The following is a 21853-nucleotide window of genomic DNA, read 5'->3' as shown; positions in this document are numbered from 1 at the left end:
ACAATAGAGGGCATGTCTTTACTTGAGGGGGGCCTAAAGGTATTTTCCTGGCCCTCAAATGTTTTTAAATTTTCTATATTATATAACAACTAAAGAAATCCTGATAGAACAAGTCCCCTGGCCCTCGTAGGATTTTTAAGGAAAAACTCTCATTATATATAAACTATAGAAATCCGAGTGTAAAGAAACCATAAAACTATTAAGTAATTAACACATGCATCGCTTAGAGAGCTCTCCCAATTACGTAACAGATACCTGAATATTTTAGAAGATATTCACCATTACGTAACATTCATCCGTGTCTTGAATAATTTTTTGAATAAAAGTGTCCGGACTGGGATTCGGAGGGGGTGGCCTCCCGTTAGAAGCATTATGCTGTCACTACTCATTGATGTAACACGTTCAGCCCTGGGAAAAACAAAATAAATACACACGCATGCATGATCTTTCTTCTGGTAAAAAAACATAGATAAGAGATTGAAAGCTGCACAGTAAGGATATCGGACAAACAGAAACTAATGGTATGATTTTCATTAAGATGATTTGACCTTTTAGGGGCCTCTTCAACCTTTTTATGAAATAATGCAAATTTTCTTAGACTCCTAGCTTTTTATGTATAGCATTAAACTAAATGAATTTCTAATATTTGGAATCAGCATAAAAATACCATTCTTTTATTGTTTTTATTGTTGTCAAAATTCCGTCTTTTAGAGTTTTGGTTACTATTAGGCCAGGTTAATCCTTTAGGTCGAGTTTGTTATCATGAACTGTTTGAAAGTTTGACTTCTCGTCCCAAATCTTTTAGAACAGCCACTCCAACACAAAGGCTGTATCACTGGAATAAAAAGTATTTGTTGAGCACTATAAGTCTCTGGCGATAAGAATAGGGGGTCGAGAAGTGGGCAACCCCTCTTATGTATGAAACAGTTTATTTTTGTTTTAAGTTTTAATGTGACTCTTCACTTTCATTTAAATCATTTGTTATTTGTAATTAGTTCGAATAATATACGTCAAAAATAACAAAACATTGCTTGACTTAATTTATTCCTTTTTATATAAAGATAACAGGCTCTAATGTCCAAATTCAAAATATTAAACAAAAAACAATTTGACGGAGAGCACTTCGTAAGAACAGAGGTCCCACTCCTAAACTTTCTTTATCGTGTCGTCTTACGCCTTTAAAGATTTGTATAGGTAAGGTCTACAAATCTCCCTCAAGATAATAATTAAGTTACAGTACTTTCTATTTATTGAAGACTTCAGAAACTTTCACAAAGTCCAGACAACTGTAATTATGTGTCTCTGTTACCGTGAGTATCCGCAAATTGGTGAATATCAACATTCACCGGTGAATGTCCGAAGTACACTCTTCCCCTTGGATTTTGCCAGCGTTCCCATTCAACTTTTTCAATTTAATGCAAGGTTTGATGATGGCAGATTAGGTTGGACTATATTAGGTTTGGTTAGACGAGGTTATGTTGGTCTAGGTTACCTTAAGATACGTTTTTAATCTATTTCTGAAATCTAGAACCGAATTTAAACTAACCTAATCCAACTTAACCTAACCGAATTGAAACTAACATAATCTAATCTAACCTTAACTTTTCGAACAGTTCGTGGTAACGAAGTAAGGAGTGACCCAGCTCACTAGTAACTGAAAATCTCAAAAACGGCATTTTAATACAGATAGATATATCAATGAGATTGGACTTTTATACTTATTTTAAATATAAAAGTTTTATCAAGTTTTGTCTTACCCATCACAAGTTACGAGCCTAAGAAAATTTGCCTTATTTTCGAAGATAGGGGGTAAACACCCCCTAAAAGTTATAGAATGTTAATAAAAATACACCATCAGATTCAGCGTATCAGAGAACCGTAGTGTAGAGGTTTGAAGCACCTATCTGCAAAAATGTGGAATTTTGTATTTTTGCCAGAAGACGTCACGGATGCGTGATTATTTGTTTTGTATTCCAGGGGTGATCGTATCGACCCAGTGGTTCCAAAATGTTGCAAGAGGGCTCATTCTAACGGAAATTAAAAGTTCTAATACCTTTTTAAGTGACCAAAAAACTGGAGGGCAAAAGAGCCCTCTCCCAAACTCTTTTTTCCCCTAAATTCACCGGATCAAAGTTTTGAGATAACCATTTTGTTCAGCATAGTAAAAAAAAAAACAAAAAACTAATAACTATGTCTCTGAGGACGACTTAATCCCTCGTATTCCCTGCGGGAAGGGCTTCAAGTTATGAACTTCGCCTATTGTTTACATATAGTAATTGTTATTGGGAAGTATACATCCGTTTTAGGGGGATTTTTTATGGTGGGGGAGAGGGTTACATGGGAGAAACTATCCATGGAAGAACTTATTATTGGGAAAGAGCATTTCCAAGAAGGGGGCGCTGAATTTTTCAGTATTATTTAAAAGACAATTAGAAAATAAATTAAAAGACAAGTTAGCAATTAAAAGCAGCACTAAAACTTAAAAGGAACAGAAACTATCACGTATATTAGGGGGTTCGTCCCCTCCCCAATACCTCACTCTTTACGATAAACTATTTCTAGAAATTTCAAAAGAGCTATTTATTCTAGTTAAACGGTCTTTGTGATTCAGGGGTCATTCTTAAAGAATTGGGACAAAATTGAGACTTTAATGTAAAGATATAAGGTATTGACAAAGTGGAGAGCCCCCCCCCCATATACATAATAAAAATATACGAATATAGAAGTCTGTTACGTTAGTTAATTCGTAAGTTACCTATATTTGTTACTAATAAAAACGTTTGTAAATAAATTGAAAAGTTCTAGTGGCCATTTCAAGTAACCAAAACATTGGAGGGCAACTATGCCTCCTCTCCGCCCCTTATTTCTCAAATCTTTAGATCAAAACTTTGAGAAAGCCATCTAGCCAAAAAAATACAATAAATATGCAAATTTCGTTTTGATTATTCATATACGGTGAACCAAAATCAAATCCTGCATTAGTTCAAAAACCTTCAGAAATTAAATAAAAAAATTAGTTTTTTTTAACTGAAAGTATTGAGTGACATTAAAGCTTAAAACAAACATAAATATTCCGTATATGAAAGGGGCTGTCTCCTCCTCAACGCCCCACTTTTCACGCTAAAGTTTGACTCTTTCTCACAACTCTACTTTTTAAAACAATAAAAACTTTAGCGTAAAGAGTGGGCCCCTGAGGAGGGGACAGATCCTTTACTTTCAGTTAAAAATTCACTACTTTCAGTTAAAAAAATTGTCGCTTATTTTATTTAATACCATCATAGCTTGTAGAAAACTGGGAAAGCTGACTTACAAAGCTAATTGAATCAAAGCAGAGAAAAAGGAATTCTGAACATTCACCGGTGATTCTCGACATTAACCGGATTTTGGACATTCACGGTAACAATTCTTGTCGGCTTAAAAAGAACTTTACTTGCCTTAACTTAAAAAAAAACAAAACAACAGACAAATAGCATTGCAATGGAAATATTTTAGAATAAAATGAAAAATAAGAAGGAAACAAAGTATTTTTTTATTTTCTTGTAATGATTATCATATTTTTTAGTTTGATGAGATGGGTACTCAAACATCTGCCAAATATCTGAATAGGATTTCAGAGCAAGAATCTTCTTTTTTAACACGAGAGGATCAGGACATGCTCACCAGTATTAAGACAGTTGCTGAAAGTGACCACGAATAACATGATGTAGTTTAGTTCCTGTTCTCTTCCTCCGAAAAGGAAGAGTTGGATTACGAACGAATATGAGTGAAAAAATAATGGCTTTGAGGTGTCAAAGGAAAAACAAACCATAAAAGATATATGGTAAACCAAAGTATGGACGCAATATAAATGATGAAGACGCTGCAGTTCCGTTAGAAGACAGTTCTTGGAGCTGAACTTAGGAATATGACCGGATCATTGATGGGATGAGAAACATACCCATTTGGAAAAAATTACTCTAGGGGCTAGGCAATTATCTGTAAAAATGTGATTGATACTTAATCACAAATCAAGTTCACTCGCCGAAATCACCAAAACTAACAGCCTTGAGAATGGAAATGGTTTCAGAATATGCAAGGTATACGGCGATATAGTGTAAACAGGACTTCTCAAGAGTCTAGAGAGGTTCTAAAACCTAGAGGGTCTATGAAAAATAGCTTCCCAACGGTCTTTTTGTTCACTCTTGACAGTAATTTCTTATCACCATGAATAGCTGATATGAGTCAAAATAAAGAAATTCCAATGTACCACGTAATCGCAATACACTGAGACATATTAAATTAAGCAAGAATAAATCTCTACAGAAAAATTATGGATGCAAGAGACCACTTCTTGGAATTAACAATGTTTAGAACCTAGCAATGCGATTTCCCTATCCCAGTGGCAAAAAATTTTTCACCTGTCATTGGGCCCGTTCCCTTATGAGCTAATTTATTTATTCATTTATATATCGTTCCTTATAAGCAACATTGAGCTAATTTAACCAAGCCAAATCTATTTGTAATTTATTTCATTGTGGCATGCTTTTCTTGAAATTACTTTGGATTTCACCAAGGAAACCCTCTCTAGCGACTGATTGTACTACACAAAAATAATAAGCTTGTTGCTGCAAGGGATAGATTTCTACAATTATGAACAGAACATTTTTGTTACGAGCTACTGATTATTTTCAGAAAATAAAGGCATAACATAAGAAAAAGATTTTTATGGATGCTATGTTATTTAATTTTTGCTGGTTTTTGAGCTTCTTTAGCCTTAGTATCGTTATCAAAACGATGGAAGAGTATTTTTCTTGTACCTATCTACAACGCTTTAAGTATACAAATAAAAACAAAAAGACTATGGCACCATAGTTTTTAGACGTTGATTGCTACTACCGACACTAAAATAAAAATAAAAAAGAAAGCGCGGAAATTTCATGAAGCAAAAAGTTCAATCAATCTGCTCTAGATGTCATTTTTGGTTCAAAATATTTTGAAGTTTTTTTTTTCCAAAATTCGTTAAGGCCACTCACACACTTTCATAAATGGTTTTAAATTTGAACTTTTACTTTTTTTCTAATTTTGTAAAGACAAATGCCAAGATCCTATACTGTCAGAACTTCAAAGCCATTTGACAAAATTTATTATGTGTAACAAAACGCCCTTTGAATTACCACAGCTGTAGTAGAAATCTACAAGATTAATTACTAGAACAGTTGGAGTGGCTGACAAATTAGTCAAAAAGAAAATCATTATTCAAACAGAAAAAAATACTTTGGGCCTGAGAGATACACAAAAAAGCAAACTATAAGGACTAGGCGATTTCAAAATCAATTCAAAAGACACTCAATTAAAATAGATTGGTTTTACATTTTACAGCATGAAAACGTAAGAAGATCAGTCTCAATTGGTTCTGTGTATTGTTTTGTTTTGACCAGATCACTTCGTATGGATGGAGTCGTAGTAACAACTTCAGAGGAGGCTCATTCAATTCAAATTGAAAGTCCCACCGCCCTTTTTACAAATTGAACGTTATGAGAGGGAAACCAGTCACCCTCCGACGCCCACTTTAGCTACCCATCCTGCCCCTTAGCACCCAAAGTCACCCAATAAAAATTGTAAGATTACTATTTTGCTCACAATAGTTGAAATGCCCAATACCTATGCCTCCAAGGACGACAAAACACCAACAGCGCCTGAGGCAAGACTTCTACACTCCACAATTTCAAATTATCCATTGGTTTTATTAATGATAAGGACATATTTTACCCTGGATGTCCGAAAAGGATAAGGATAATAAAGTGAATCTTTCACAACTAGACCAAATGGGAATATGTGCATCCAGGTTGTTAAATGGCGAATCTGCAATATTTCTGGACACTTAAGTGTGTTGTTTTGAAACTATCAAGGAATGCTGGGGTGGACGTCAAATTAAATCGAAGAAACTATGCACATTCTGGTTTTCGAAAGAGCGCATATATAGTACCTCGCGGGTGGCTAAAGGTATTTTGAAGAGAGAGAGAGAGAACTTATTTAAAAAACACACAAAAAGAAAAAAAAATTGCCAAGAGTCCTTATGGCTTGTGCAGCCCTTCTCGAAACTACAAAACAAATTACTTATCAATGGATTCCCTTAAAAAGCAAAAAAACATAACAAAACAAGTAAAAAAAAGTCCCCACTTGAGACCCTGTACTACACTAACCTAATATAATAACAATATATTAAGTTAAAAACTTCCAGGAACGTCAAGGGGAGGTTGAACTAAACAAGTAGACGCTGTACTTCAAGGTTGTCAAAAAAGAGTATCTGAAATATCTCAGGTAACACCTAAGTGTATAAACATGTAACTTTCAGGAAATAAAAACAGGGATATTGAAATAAATCTAAAAAAAATATTTCTATCCAGGCGGTCAAAAAGGCTTACCCAAAATATCTCAGGGGGATGGTCAACTATATCAAAAGACACCACTTGCATCCTGCCTGGATGGAAATGAGAATTTATATGTTTTTTCCATGACAATAACTCATCAATGATTATACCTAAGTATTTAAATTCTGAAACCCTATATATCAACAATCCTACACATGTTAAACTTAGTTTAATATTTAGCTTTTTAATAGCAGAAAAAAAATCATGAAATTTGTTCATTTTTTTAATATTAATCAATAAATGGTTACTCCTCAGATATGTCATTAGATCATTCAACGCATTCTACATGGTTTAAAAAAAGTTTCAACAGGTGCAGCTCGGAATAATAAAACCATATCATTTACGAATGATATTTTCCAACAACCTTTCATCAAATTTCGGATATCTGCGGTATAAATACGGTAAAGAAGGGGTCCTAAAATCGAGCCTTGTGGAATTCCACAAGTTGTTAGGTACTCACTCTCACAGTCTCGTTGCTTTGTTTTTTTTTTGTTGAGTCTTATCTCTCGTTGCTGTTAGATGTTACAGAGCTTGAAAATAAGTCGAACATTCAGTTGTTTCAGGTTAATTTGGAGCTTGCAGTATTAATGAAAAGCGTTATACAAATAAATTTTGGTTAAGGGGCTTATTCTCTCTATTAATGAAGTCCAACTAGGTTTAAAATTAAACCCGAAAAAAAAGTTTCTTTTTCTAAACGCCTCGCAATTGAAAATCATAAATCCTTGCGCTAAGATAGAGCAATAAAGAAGATAAAAAGAAACAAAATTTCGGTTCCTCAAAAATAAAGTCCGACAAAATGCCCTTAAAAAAATTTTGTGCATGTCTTGAAGCTTAAATCTGCAAGTGCTTGGGTCAGAAGGACCCTAATGTACAATAACAGGTTTTAGCTTGGAGGCTTAGTCACCCCAACATAGAACACCAATAAGGGTAAAATTGCTTCCGACCAGTCTGATACTCGAGATTTTAAATAAAAAAAAATAAAAAATAAAATCATTGGGAAATTTGATATTTCACTAAAAATATTTCAAGCAAAATGGTCATAGACTTATTTTTAGGGGCTTCAGTACCCGAAAAACTGGGCTCAACAATAGTTGAACGAATTTCTTCTGACGGACTTGTAGCTTTTAATAATATTTGCCTAGGCTAAGGGAACCAAAGATTTTTCGAATGGAAAATGTGCGCTAGAGGGCGCCGAAATTGGCTTTGAACTTATTGCCACTGATCACTTAGAAGTTACAGTCTTAATTGTCTACGCCAAGGACAACCAAGAAGCTCCTGAAGAACATTCTGGAGAACGGCAAAGGACTGCCTTCCAGAAGAATGGGGCCAAAAGAGGTTACAACTTTTTTGATCGACTTAAAACTATAACCCTTAAGTTATTCAATCGAAATGTCACTATAAACAGGAAAAAACTTAAAGCCTCCCCCATTACTAAAATAATGTCAAAGAAAATTTTCTCAGAATGTCTTGAAACACACACGTGGGCTGCTGAGGAGGGGCTTTTCGTGCAAACACATTGGTGCATGGGCCCCGAAACCTAAACCGAGCATTTTTTCCGATTGATATCTTCCGATTTTCCGATCGAAACTGATATCTGTTTTACTTTTTGTTACCATAATTGGTAGCATTTCCATTTTTTTTACTTGTTGTATGATACCTATGGGCCGTGGCCCAAACGTCTTGGCTCAATTGATGACAAATGAATCGAAACAAATGAAATTATATTTTGGATTTATTTTTGAGCAATACCTAGATATTGAAGGTTTTCAATGTTGATTTAAAACTTGATCCATACGATTTTTCAGTCTGTGTTTAACTTGAGAACAATAAACAATTCAAAAATTTAGAAAGTCCTGTCCGAATACGTTTAATTGATTTAAAGTGTGATATAGTTAGATTAAGTATCAACTTCTCTTGGGAAAAATTTGGGAAAGAATTCATAAAGATCTTTTCCATGCCAATAAGAACAATAGCTAGGAGCTCATATGGCACTTGTGACGAGGCTGGAAGAGCCAAGAGCTCCTTTTTTTACTGTTTTAAAAAGAAGAATTGAGAGACAGAGTCAAACTTTAGCGTAAAGAGCGGGGCGTTGATGAGGAAGCAGCCTCTTTCATATACGAAGTAATTTCTGTTCGTTTTAAGTTTTAATGTCGCTCCTTACTTTCAGTTAAAAAAAACTTGTTTTTTTTTATTTAATTTCATTAAGATCCGGTTACTCGTTCTTAAGTTAAAAATACCTCAATTTTTCTAATTTTTACAATTTTTCAATAATTAACACCCCCAGCTCCCCATAGAGGACGGATCCGTTCCAATTATGTCAATCACGTATCTATAGCTTATGATTATTCTTCCCATCAAGTTTCATTCTGTTATCTACACTCTAAGCGTTTCCCAAAATTCCAATATTTCTGTTTTCCCCCTCCAACCCTCTATGTCCCCGGATAGGATTCGAATTGAAAATGGAGCATCTGAGACATAAGAACCATCTATATATCAAGTTTCATTAAGATCCGATCACCCATTCCTAAGATAAAGATACCTCAATTTTCACTTTTTCCAAGAATTCCGGTTTCCCCCTACAACTCCCACCAATGTTACCGGATCTGGTCGGGATTTAGAATGAGATCTCTAAAGCACAAGATCCTTCTAAATATCAAATTTAATTAAGATCTGATCATCCGTTCGTAAGTTACAAATACCTCATTTTTCTATTTTTTCAGAATCAACCCTCCCCCCAACTCCCCAAAAGAGAGCGGATCCTTTCCGCTTATGTCAATCACGTATCTAGGACTTGTGCTTATTTTTCCCACCAAGTTTCATTCCGATCCCTCCACTCTAAGCGTTTTCCAAGATTTTAGGTCCCCCCCCCCAACTCCCCCCAACGTCACCAGATCTGGTCAGGATTTCAGATAAGAGCTCTGAGACACGATATCCTTCCAAACATCAAATTTAATTAAGATCCGATCACTCCTTCGTAAATTAAAACTACCTCATTTTTCTAATTTTTCAGAATCAACCTTCCCCCCAACTTCCCCAAAGAGAGCAGATCTGTTTTGGTTGTGTCAATCACGTATCTAGGACTTGTGCTTATTTTTCACACCGAGTTTCATCCTGATCCCGTCCCCCCACTCCCCCCAGATGGTCGAATCGAAGAAACGATAATTTCTAATTTAATCTGGTCTGGTTTCTGATACATCTGCCAAACTCATCGTCCTAGCTTACCTGGAAGTGCCTAAAGTAGCAAAACCCGGACAAACAGACTGACAGACCAACAGACAGACAGACCGACCGACCGACAGAATTTGCGATCGCTATATGTCACTTGGTAGATAACAAGTGCCATAAAAATTGCTGCTGCAATAATAAACTGTACAGGCAGATGTCATCATCTTTGGGAGATGAAACCACACCATGGTGGGTCCGTATCATCACAAGGAGCCTACTATGAGCTACCAAATGAGCCTGCAGTACTCTTTGAAAAGGATTGTGTTAAGCTCAGTACTTATAAGACTTTCAAGGGAGATTCTAATGATGAACTTTATTTACAACATGATTTCTTCTTCAAACTATTGGGAGTTTCAGGCATTTTTTGCCAATGCAGGCCCTATTTCAGAGTCGCTGCAGGAATAGATTAATAAGAATATATTTTCCATTTTAAAAAAGTAATAATATCAAATAAAGGTAATTAATATATAATATCCCCTAGAATATTTTGCAATTATAGTGTCTTATCGTAAACAACAAAAACCTTCTACTCGTACTAGCTCTATCACTGATTAACTGCCCATGATTGTCAAAGATTTGTTACTATTTCAAAAAATATATTTGTTAGGATTTTTGCCGTTGTTCTTATTTTTTTCTGCGTATAAATTATTATATGCATCACTTCCTCTGTCACAAGATTGTATATAAGCTTACCTTGTTTATATTCAAACTATGAAAAGATCCCAAGTTCAAAACTTATATTATCATTCAATCCTACACATATACAAAATCAACCAAATCGCCTTGTAGGCCTTACACATTGCCCTGAAGATATTCTTATCTCTCCTTGTGGACAAGATAATTCTGGAGCAGTGAATGCAGCCTTTATTGCTATTGAATTACACACAGGCTCAAATGTCTTTTCATCAAAATACACACCTAGCCCATCACAAGTATCTTCAGAGTCAAGATCAATACATCCGAATTTACGTTCAATATGATCCTCACTAAAAAGCTTATTTAGATTCACATATACCTCGTTTTCCTTACATATATTGGTTGTACATTCAGCATAGGCAAAAAACTGACCGAAGAGATTTTCAAAAATGACGGGGGAAAGATATTCGTTTTCTTTGCATGGTCCTCTTCTATACATTTTGTAGCAGTTTTGATCCCTCCATTTGGTGAATTCTGACTTGCAATCACAAACTGTATCACCATAGACTGTATACTTGAGCCCTTGCCCTTCCGGACACTTCAACACATCTATATTGCGTCTAGCCTTTAGTTTGCATTCTTCTTCTTCTTCATCAAGAATGGAGCATAGTCTTCTTTTGCAAATGCCGTAACCTAAAGATGCAATATAAAATCAGTTGCTCAGGAAATTATTTTACAAAGCCTACAAAATAGAATGCTTTGAAAAAAGGTAATTTTGAGGGAAATAAGGTAAGTAAGAAACTTTTTATTTTGGTTGGTATGGGCAGGACATCATTTGTTGCTAGTCTGTGGCTTCTGCTACAACCATGATGAAAAAGATCGCATTATAGCAAACCAATTTTTTCTATTTTGGTTAGAACTGTACTATCTCTTATATGAGGTGGTGGGGCTACCCTCATCTCGAAATCTTTGCACTTGGAAAATAAAAAAAAAACATAATCTTTCTCTTTCTTTCAAAACTGAACAAAAAGTTGAACATTTTTTCAACCTCGGGAAAGGATAAAACGGACCCTATACTAGGTAGTGGTGTCTACAGTGTCCCGTGTTTATGTGGAAAATTTTACATTGACAGGACCCATCAACAACTAGGGGAAGAGGAAATTGAGGTAAAAAAACATATAAATAGAAATTTGGCTATAAATAGAGCCACAGGAGATATTTTCTTAGGCACAATTTATAACAACTTAATATTAAAATACTAAATGAATATTTTCGCCCAGTCTAATTTAAGACAGCCTGTCCGCATATCTAATGAAAACCAAATTGCAGACAGGCAAAATCTGTTGCAAGGCAAAGGATACTTATTCAATCTAATTGGTAACTTCTCTTTCATTGATTTCAAGTTGGTTTTTGTTGTTTGATTCAGTGTCTTTTCTCATCTCGTAGAGTTCACTTAAGAAGGTTAGATTTTATTGTTGTTTTTTCTTTGTTTTTTTCCTCTTTCTTATTTTTTGAGCACTGAGGACGACTTGACGGAGATCCTTGTCGAAATTAAATTAAAAAAACTAGTTTTTTTAACTGAAAGTAAGGAGCGACATTAAAACTTAAAACGAACAGAAATTACTCCGTATATGAAATGGGTTGTCCCCGCCGCAATCTCTCACTCTTTACGCTAAAGTTTTTAATTGTTTTAAAAAGTAGAATTATGACAAAGAGTCAAGCTTTAGCGTAAACAGCGAGAGATTGTGGAGGGGACAACCCATTTCATATATGGAATAATTTCTGTTCGTTTTAAGTTTTAATGTCGCTCCTTACTTTCAGTTAATAAAACTAGTGACTTTTTATTTAATTTCTGAAAGTTTTTGAATTAATGCATGTTTGATTTTGGCTTTCCGCACATAAATTATTAAAATGAAATTTGCACATTAATTCTTCTTTTGGCTAAATGGCTTTCTCTTAGTTTTGATCAGACAATTTTGAGAAACATGGGGCGGGGAAGGAGGCCTCGTTGCGCTCCAATTTTTCGGTTACTTAAAGAGGCAACTAGAACTTTTAATTTTTAACGAACGTTTTTATTAGTAAAAATTATACGTAACTTAAAAATTACCTTACGTAACAAAATTTTATATTCTTATATTTTTATTATGTATGTCCCCTCGTTAATACCTCGCTTTTTACACTAAATCTTAAATTTTGTCCCAATTCTTTAAGAATAACCCCTGAATCAGAAACGCCGTAGAATAAACAGTTTGAATTACGACAAATACTTTAGCATAAAGAGCGAGGTATTTATCTTCTCCTAAATACCTCACTCTTCATGCTAAAGTATTTTTAAAACCCCTTATATGCGTAGTAATCTCTGTTCGTTTTAAGTTTTGATGTTACTCCTTACTTTCAATTAAAAAAACTTTTTCATATTTATTTTTCATTGTTTTTTTTTAGTAATGCTAGAAAATCCCGCGCCCTTTTCATTGAATTCCTCTTCCCCCATGACATATCCCTCCAAGAATAGATCCTCCCACATAGCCCCCTCCCCTCAACCCCACTCCAAACCAAAAAAATCCCCTGAAAACGTCTGTACGCTTCCCAATAACCATTACTGTATGTAAAGACTGGTCAAAGTTTGTAACTTGCAGCCTCTCCCCCAGGGACTGTGGGGGGTAAGTCATCCCCAAAGACATACTCATTATGGTTTCCGACTATGCGGAGCAAAATGGCTATGTCAAAATTTTGATCCGTTGACTTTGGGAAAAAATGAACGTGGGAGGGGGCCTAGGTGCCCTCCAATTTTTTTGGTCACTTAAAAAGGGCACTAGAGCTTTTCATTTCCGTTAGAATGAGCCCTCTTGCGACATTCTAGGACCACTTGTTCGATACGATGACCCCTGGGAAAAAAAAACAACAACAACAAAAAAACAACAAATAAACACGCACCCGTGATCTGTCTTCTGGCAAAAAATACGAAATTCCACATTTTTGTAGATTTGCTATAGATTTGCTAGAGCATGAAATTTTGCTATAGGGTTCTCTGATACGATGAATCCGATGGTGTGATTTTCGTTAAGATTCTATGACTTTTAGGGGCTGTTTTCCCCAAGTTTTCAAAATAAGGCAAATTTTCTCAGGCTCGTAACTTTTGATGACAAAGACTAAATTTGATGAAACTTATATATTCAAAATCAGCATGAAAATCCGATTCTTTTGATGTATCTTGTAGCATTAAAATACCGTTTTTTAGAGTTCCGTTTACTATTGAGCCGGGTCGCTCCTTACTACATTTCGTTACCACGAACTGTTTGATATTTGCTTGATTTTCATTTTCCTATTTTGCTACTGGCTGACAAAATCCTCGTTTTTCACCTATTTGATTTTTCTCTTTTCATTTATTATTTCCTTTTTTGTTTTCATACGGTATAACATATTGTCTTTTGCCAAGTTGAACATCCCTCTCATCAAGTCCTGGCAGTTTCCATTTAATACAATTAGCTGTTGCTATGACATTTCCGACATATCCTTTTGATAACCTGTATATTCAAATAATTCTTAAAATTTTCATCTAAATGCTCTTAGCCTTATAAGTAGTTGCAATAGATGTAGTAAGTGGAGTAGTAGTAGTAGTAGTAATAGTAGTAATGAATATACTAGTCGTAGCCGTATTATTAATTGCTTGCATGTATTGCCTTTTTGTCAATCCCCTCTTCAAGCATTCTCTGAAAGCCCCAACTTAATACCCAAATCCATTCTTGAGATGCCGGTTTTGACAATCTGCCTGCGCATAGTATCTTTTGATTTATTTAAAATTTCGACTCAATATCATCTCAAATTTTCACCTTCATAGACGTAAACTGAATAGTACTAGTTTCCATAGCAGTGATAGTAGTAGAAGAAGTAGTAGCAATAGTAATGTTGTATGAGTAGTAGTAGTACCAGAAGTAGTAGCAGCAGTTTATATATTCAGTTATCCCTGGGTTAAGCCCTTTTGGTAACCCACAGGCACATATAGTGTTATGGTTTAGTCCCAAAGTTCCCTCAAAACTCTCTGAAAGGCTCACCTGAATTCCGTTCGTCTTTTTTGGAAATTAAAGTCCAACATGAGCACCTTTCACAATAACATACTATATGTAAACGATGAACAAATTTCCTAACTTACAGCCTTTGCCCTAAGGATTGTGGGAGGGTTGGCATCCGCAAAGGCAGAATTACTTGGGTTTTCCACAATGCTGAATAAAATAACTGTCTCAAGATTAAGTTGGATAGGTTTTGGGAAATATCGAGTATGAGGGTGTGGGCTGGTTGCCCTCCTATCACTTTTGACACTTAAAAGGGACAGTAGAGCTACCAGTTTCCAATTAAATGAACCCCATCCAAAATTGTACGACAATCCGTTCCATAAAAACCTTATATAGCCCTGGAGCATAAATTACAGCCCTTGCCCCTGGGCTCTGGGAGATTGTGTCAACTCTGGAAGAATTGTTATGTATTCTTTTGACTATCTTGAACAAAATAGCTGTCTTCCATTGGAAGAAAATAGGACGTTGGGGGAGGGGGCTCATTGCCTTCATCATTTTTTACTCTCTTAAAGGAACTTGAACTTTAAAGTTCAAATCAAATGATTCTTCTTAAAATTATATACGACTAGCTCTTCGATAAAAACTTTATATGTCCCCGGGCTATATACTAAAATCTCGCCCCCGAGCTCTGGGAGTTGTTTCAATCCTGAAGGTCTTGTTACATGATCTTTAAACTATTTTAAACAAAATGGCTATCTCAAAATTTCTATCGCTTGCATTTGGGGAAAACAGGACGTGGTTTGAGGGGACAGAAGAGTTATCCTCCCATGAGTTCTGACTCTTAAAAGATCACACGAACTTTTGATTTCCAATCATATAAGTCCCCTCCGAAGTGACCACCCACCCCTTGCATAAAATGCTTACATGTTAGTGATGGGCAACTAGCCTAACTTACAGCCCTTGCCCTAGGTGTGTTGGGGGTTTCAATTCCAAGAACATGGTTACTGAACCTTTCAATCATGCTGAGGAAAATGATTATCTCAAAATTTGACTGGATGTGTTTGGGGAATGATGGATGTGGGGGGGGGTGGTTGCCTTCCAATCACTTTTTACTCTTAAAAAGGCCACTAGAACTTTTAGTTTCCAATGGAAAGAGCCCCTTTTGAAGTATTACGACAGTTTCTTTTATGCGAAGTGCCCTCGTCAGCAAGAAAAAAAAAATATATTGTGCCCACATCATTCTTTATTTAGGCAGCGCTATTGCACTGCCCATGATTGCTAGAAAATATCCGTATGACGTTTTTTCAGCTGCGCTTTCATAAGGAAACCATACCTATGTTTAACTGAATTTATTACAGGTGCTCTAATAAAATACGGGCCTCCCTTTTTTTCCCACACACTCATTAGAAACACTATGTTATACGTTAAGACCGTTGCCCCACTTGTAAATTACGTTTTGCATTTTCGTAAATACTAAATAAAATATAAACAAAGGAATAAATGATGAAACTTTCAGTATGAGTTATAAGAGTGCAAAAGCTCATCTCTTATTGAGAGGATGATTTCTTATTTTGGATAATTACACTTCATTCCGAAAAGATGCGAAAACTAGGTTTCGATTCAAATTGTCCAGTTTGAGTAGGTGGTAGCCATCCTTAAACTTAGAGTAACTTTTGATAGGTTTTTAAAAGCGAAATTCAATTAAAAAAGTATTGCAATGAAGTTAAAAGCATCATTAATACTTTGAAAAATATTCCTTATAATGTGGGAATTGCCCCTCCTCAGCCTCTCACTCTTTATTCTTAAGTCTCAATTTTTCAAGAAAAACTGAACAACCATAACAGTCGTTCCATTGGAATAAGAAGTTTTTAAGGTATCATACTTTAGCGTAAATAGCAAGAGGCGGATGTGGCAATCCCATACATATACGTAGTAATTTCCATTTGTTTCGAGTTTTAATGTCACTGCTCTTTTTGTTTGAAAAAATTTGTTTGTTTTTTTAATAGAGTTGAAAACTAAAAGTAGTCTGATGATTATGATCTTTCTCAATTGCTAATCTAAGGCTGAAAACTCTGTCGATGTTTACTCTCATTTACCTGAAGCCACACAGTTTTTCTCATAAGAAGGATTTACTGCATCTCATCTTCTAATAAGTTTCATCCTACCAAATAACGCGTCCCAGAGAAATCAAGCTAATACCTCAATAATTACCACACTAATTCTCATCATCTTTCTCATAAAGGCTTTTAATTAAAGTTTTCACAGAATCAGTATGTACGTCCCCGTTTTCAAAATAATTTTCATGTCCTTCGGTAACTTAATTCGAATTTTGCAGCCACATTATAGCAAAAAATCTTTGCTCAGACAGTCATTAGCCGAAGCCAATTTTTTTATCGTCTTATAACTGTCTTTACCTCCTCGCAAGATAAATCATCATTCACTTTAAATCATCTAAATTTGTTTTTTCCTGTATCATTACTTATAGCATCAGCAGGGTTTCAAAGATTCTTAAAATGTTTGTTTTAGTCAATTTTGTAAAATGTCAATACAATGTCTTGCTATTATGATATATATCCATTCTGGCCATATCCATGGCCAGAATTTCACATCTCCTTAATTTTTACTCCTATTACTTCTCTACTTCACTTACTTTTTTATTATGCTCGTATAATATGTCATTCAGAATCTTTTTGTGCAAACCTTATCTTTCCTGTTCTCTCCTTAAAGTGTTTTCGTAAGTATTTCCATCCGCTTTTCTGACTTTTCTCCCTAAAATATCTTCTTACTTCGGTTCTTAGGCCTTGCCACATTGATTGGCATACAAGGCAACTACAGTGCTTCTCAATTGCAACTTCTCCCGTGCTTGTGACCAAAAATCTTCAAGGTATGACCTTTACAGCACAGCATCTTTCTTTAGATAACGGCCGAGTGTTATTTCGTTATGTCTACATCTCCCGATTCCAGGAGGAATCCAACAGAAAACTTCATTTGAAAGACGGTCTACAAATTTTAAGCACCATAGGCTCCTAATAACGTCATCTACTACTATCTATTTTATCAGTAACTAGTAGTTGTTTTGTCTCTTCTGAGATTGATAAAAAAAAAAATTTCCACAAAAAAAGTTTTTCAAGAACTCCACTCAACCAGAAAAAAGAAGGAACAAAAATAAAATCAAATAATCTACCAAGCGTTATACTACCACAAGCAGCATCGATAAATAAACAAAACCCAAAACGAACAGAAATTAACAGAACAAAGTCAAACTTAAAACGAGCAGAAATCAACATGAGAAGTAGGGCTTAAAACCCTTAATCTTTCCCAAGACCAGAACATAATTTGCAGTTAATGAAAAAAAAAAAAAAAACAAATGAATGTGCATTGTCACTTTAATATACGTATACTGAGGTTTATTAATTAAAATGTTAATGATATTTGATTTATAAAAGTTATAAAATTGATTTAAATTTTTAAATACAACGGCGTTTTATATAGTAGCGTGCATATATTGCCTTTTGGTCAATTGATCATCCCCTTTAACTATTCCCTGAGAGTTCCAGATTAATACACAAACCAATTCTTAATATACGGCTATTTTGACAATCTAAATGCAAATAGTCTCTTTTTGTTAATTCGAATTTGCCATCAATATTCTCTCAGCTTTTACCTTCATAGACTTATCCTTAATAGCAGGGGAGGGTGGGGTTGGTTCGGACAGAAATTTTGGGTTGGTTGGGGCTTTTAATTCAGTCACTTTTTAGTTCCGTTTTTGGCTGAAACGGAAGAGTTGAGCTGATATATAATTGGAAATTTTTATAGATTTTTATCTTCTGTCTTTTAGCGCTAAGCTCAAATTATTCATGTTTTCATAAATGTCCGAAGTCACCCCATCATGTGGGGCGAGTTTTAACTGTATGGGGGTTGGGTTAGGACAGTACTTAATTTATATATATATATAAAATAAGCTGTCTGTCTGTGTGTGTGTCTGTCGAGTGACGTCATGTTTGTGTGTCGACTAACGTCATGTTTTTGACTGACGAAATTACAGACCGGGACATCGGGGCACAAATGACGACCGGGACACCGGCACATAGGGAATATAAATGACGACCGGGACACTCAAAGAGAAAAAGACCGGGACACAAGGAATGTTCGATTAGCAATCACCATCAACAAAGCACCGGGACACAAATGACGACCGGGACACAGGGAGTATAAATGATGACCAGGACATAAGTAAAAATAACTAAACAAACTAAAAAAGGTAAAAACTACAAAAAACTAAAAAGAAAAAAAACTAAAAACTAATAAAAAAAACTAAAAACGTTAAAAAACTAAAAAAACTAAAAAAGAAAAAAAAAGAAAAAAAGGAAAAAAAATGAAAAATAAAGGAGAAAAACAAAACTAAAAAAAAATAATGAAACTAAAAAGAAAAAAAAAACTAAAAAAACTAAAAAAAGTAAAACAAAAAAAAACCAAAAAGAAAAAAAGGGGAAAATACAAAATTTATTTCATCATATACCATTTCAAAAACGAATGTATATACAGACCCCGACACCGGGATACAAATGACGACCGGGACACAGGGAATATAAATGACGACCAGGACACAGGGACACAACTACAACGGGGACGCCGGGGGGCACAGGGGGATATATAAATGACGACGGGGACACAGGAAATGTTCGATTAGCAATCACCATCAACAAAGCTCATGGGCAATCATTAGAATCATGAGGTATGACTAAAAAAACTAAAAAAAGGTAAAAAACTAAAAACTAAACAAAAGACCAATTCAAAAACGAATGTATATACAGACTGGGACACCGGGACACAAATGACGACCGGGACACCGGGAGACAAGGAATATAAATGACGCCCGAGACACTCAAAGAGAAATCACAGACTGGGACACCGGGACACTAATGACGACCGGGACACAGGGAATATAGATGACGACCGGGACACAGGGACACAGCTACAACGGGGACGCCAGGGGGCACAGGGGGATGTATAAATGACGACGGCAACACAGGGAATGGTCGATTAGCAATCACCATCAACAAAGCTCAAGGGCAATCATTAGAATCATGAGGTATAGATCTGAAAACGGATTTTTTCCCCATGGACTATTATATGTTGCATGTTCAAGAGTCGGTAAACCTGACAATCTATTTATATGCATAGACAATGGGACAGCGAAGAATGTTGTATATTCACAAGTTTTACATAGTTAAAAGCATATATATATATATATATATATATATATATATATATATATATATATATATATATATATATATATATATATATATATATATATATATCAGACAGTTCGTGGTAACGAACTGTAGTATCGCATTTTAATGCTGATTTTAAATATATAAGTTTCATCAAATTGTTTTAAAAAGTAGAATTGTGGCAAAGAGTCAAACTTTAGCGTAAAGAGCGAGGGACTGCGGAGGGGACAACCCATTTCATATACGGAGTAATTTCTGTTCGTTTTTAGTTTTAATGTCGCTCCTTACTTTCAGTTTAAAAAACTGGTTTTTTTATTTAATTCCATAAGAGAGTGAAAGAAAAAGATAATAAAACCACATAGATTGTGGTATACTTATACCACAAGAAATATTCGATTCTCTAGATACACCTTCGAAACTGATAGATTTCTTTGAAATTCACTATCGGGATACTTTTCCCATATCACCAATGATATCTGTTAAAGTAAGTTCCTCTTATTTCCATAATCTCTTGGTAAATTGTTTTATTCCAAAACATATATTGTCATACAATCGATCGATTAAATACTTTACTTACCTTTCGTCCCCACATGCTGTGGATTGCGGACAAACGGAGCACGATAACCGCGATCTCAATACGAGAAGATCGCTGAAGCTTTTCGAGAGAAACCCATTTTGAATGCGGTAAAACTACATTCAGAATAAGTGCAAGGTGAACAAGCTAGAAAATCTTAGGATGATTCTATCCCCCCCCCCATACAGCTGCTATTGCAAATATTTTTCCGACATTCCAGTCATTTGCTGACCTGACAGTCCAGTCTCCCTGGTAGCTTGTCGCCACGCCTTGACTCGTTGAATCTTATCTTATTGTGGTGATTTTTGTGGCTTTTGTTGATCAGTAATTTTGAAATCTAATTACAATTATTAATTTTTCTACAGTCTCCATCTTTATAATCCGCATGAGTTTTCTGCAAGTTTTTAAATAAGCCAAAGAATGCGATTCACGTTTTTTCCGCAAAATGGCAAAAAAAATCTTTGCCGAATCAGTAACTCGCAATATTTTTTCGCAATCCGCAGACTGTGGGAACGAAGGGTTAGATCAGTGTCTTTCAGCTTGCATATGGGTAAATCTTGAAATAAATCACATTCCAATATACATGAATAATAATGCGATAAACAATAATGCAATAATCCAAAAAAATAATACTAATAATAACACATAATTAAACCTATGAAGTAAAGCTTATATCGCAAAAGGTTCCCTCATTCATAATCTTCCCTCATTCAAAATCATAAATTTCCCACTTCTTGGTCAGTACTTTCTTTATTTATATTTAATCAAACTCAAATAGCAAGCCAAAGATAAGGAATGAGAAAAGATTGGAAAAAAGACCGCTCTAAAAGCAGTAAGACTCATTAAGATTACACAATCTGCACCCACTACTGAACACAAAAGGTGTTTCTGTCAATGTGCACCTGGAAGTAATTTAGCAACAAGCAAACACGCAAACTTTCGCATGCAAACCGATTAGGGTTCGCGTGCGTGGTTGGGGGCAAGTCATCCGACGCTTTCCCGTGCTTTTCCCTAGATTTCTCTAGGTACCCATTTGAAGCTGGGTAAACTTTTGGCTTGTCTTACGGGGAAACGCCACTAACCCTCGTCCTAAAACCAAACGGTCGGCACCACCGAGATTCGAACCAGCGACCCTTCGCTCGTGAGTTCGGCGCGTTAACCACTCGGCCACGGACGGACAAGTAATTTAGCATCCATATGGAATTAAATCACCATAGTTCGTACCATCGTCCGCACTCTGGTTGCATGATTTTACCAATGTAAAATATAATATTAATATATAATATATAATATTAATATAAATTAATATAATATAATATAATATTAAAGATGTAAAATAATATTAGCTGCGTGTTCAAGTTTGGATTACTGACACATTCGAGATGCAATTAGTTACACTATCTTGAGAAATCTTTGATCAGTGTTCGCTGTGCCTCCTTTTCAGTTTTTTTTTGTCGTTGTTGGCGTAATAAATATCATCCCAATATTTTTCATTTGCAACTCTTGGGCTCAAGCAACCCTCTGGGCTTGAAAATTTCTGGTTTAGATGCTTGAAAAGCCTAGGATTCTCTCGAATATCTTGTGTCATTGCAGTAAAGAACATGGGTAATTCTCTTTTTAACAGCTTTTCTTTTGGAAACTCATTCACACTGTTCATAGACTTAATAAGAAGGCGTGTCACTTTTTGTGAAATCTGCAAATAAGGAGGGTGACGCAGGCTTTAAAACACTTTTTTCACTTAGACACACACCTTTACTTCAC

The 21853-nt window shown here is 35.3% G+C and overlaps 2 protein-coding genes across 2 annotated transcripts in view; one reads left to right on the top strand and one right to left on the bottom strand.

The window, feature by feature from the left end:
- Window positions 1-4726, top strand: part of LOC136031958 (uncharacterized) — a 96590-nt gene extending 91864 nt beyond the window's left edge. The window contains exon 6 of the mRNA XM_065711970.1: window positions 3563-4726. Coding sequence (XP_065568042.1) covers window positions 3563-3697 — 135 coding nt within the window. The 3' untranslated portion in view covers window positions 3698-4726. The remainder of the gene's footprint in view (window positions 1-3562) is intronic.
- Window positions 4727-10358: 5632 nt separating this feature from the next.
- Window positions 10359-21853, bottom strand: part of LOC136031957 (uncharacterized) — a 37989-nt gene continuing 26494 nt past the window's right edge. Inside the window, exon 3 of the mRNA XM_065711969.1 lies at window positions 10359-10964. Coding sequence (XP_065568041.1) covers window positions 10405-10964 — 560 coding nt within the window. The 3' untranslated portion in view covers window positions 10359-10404. The remainder of the gene's footprint in view (window positions 10965-21853) is intronic.

This window comes from Artemia franciscana, chromosome 10, assembly GCF_032884065.1.
Source record: "Artemia franciscana chromosome 10, ASM3288406v1, whole genome shotgun sequence".
NCBI lineage: Eukaryota > Metazoa > Arthropoda > Branchiopoda > Anostraca > Artemiidae > Artemia > Artemia franciscana.
This window is presented reverse-complemented; position numbering and strand designations above follow the sequence as displayed.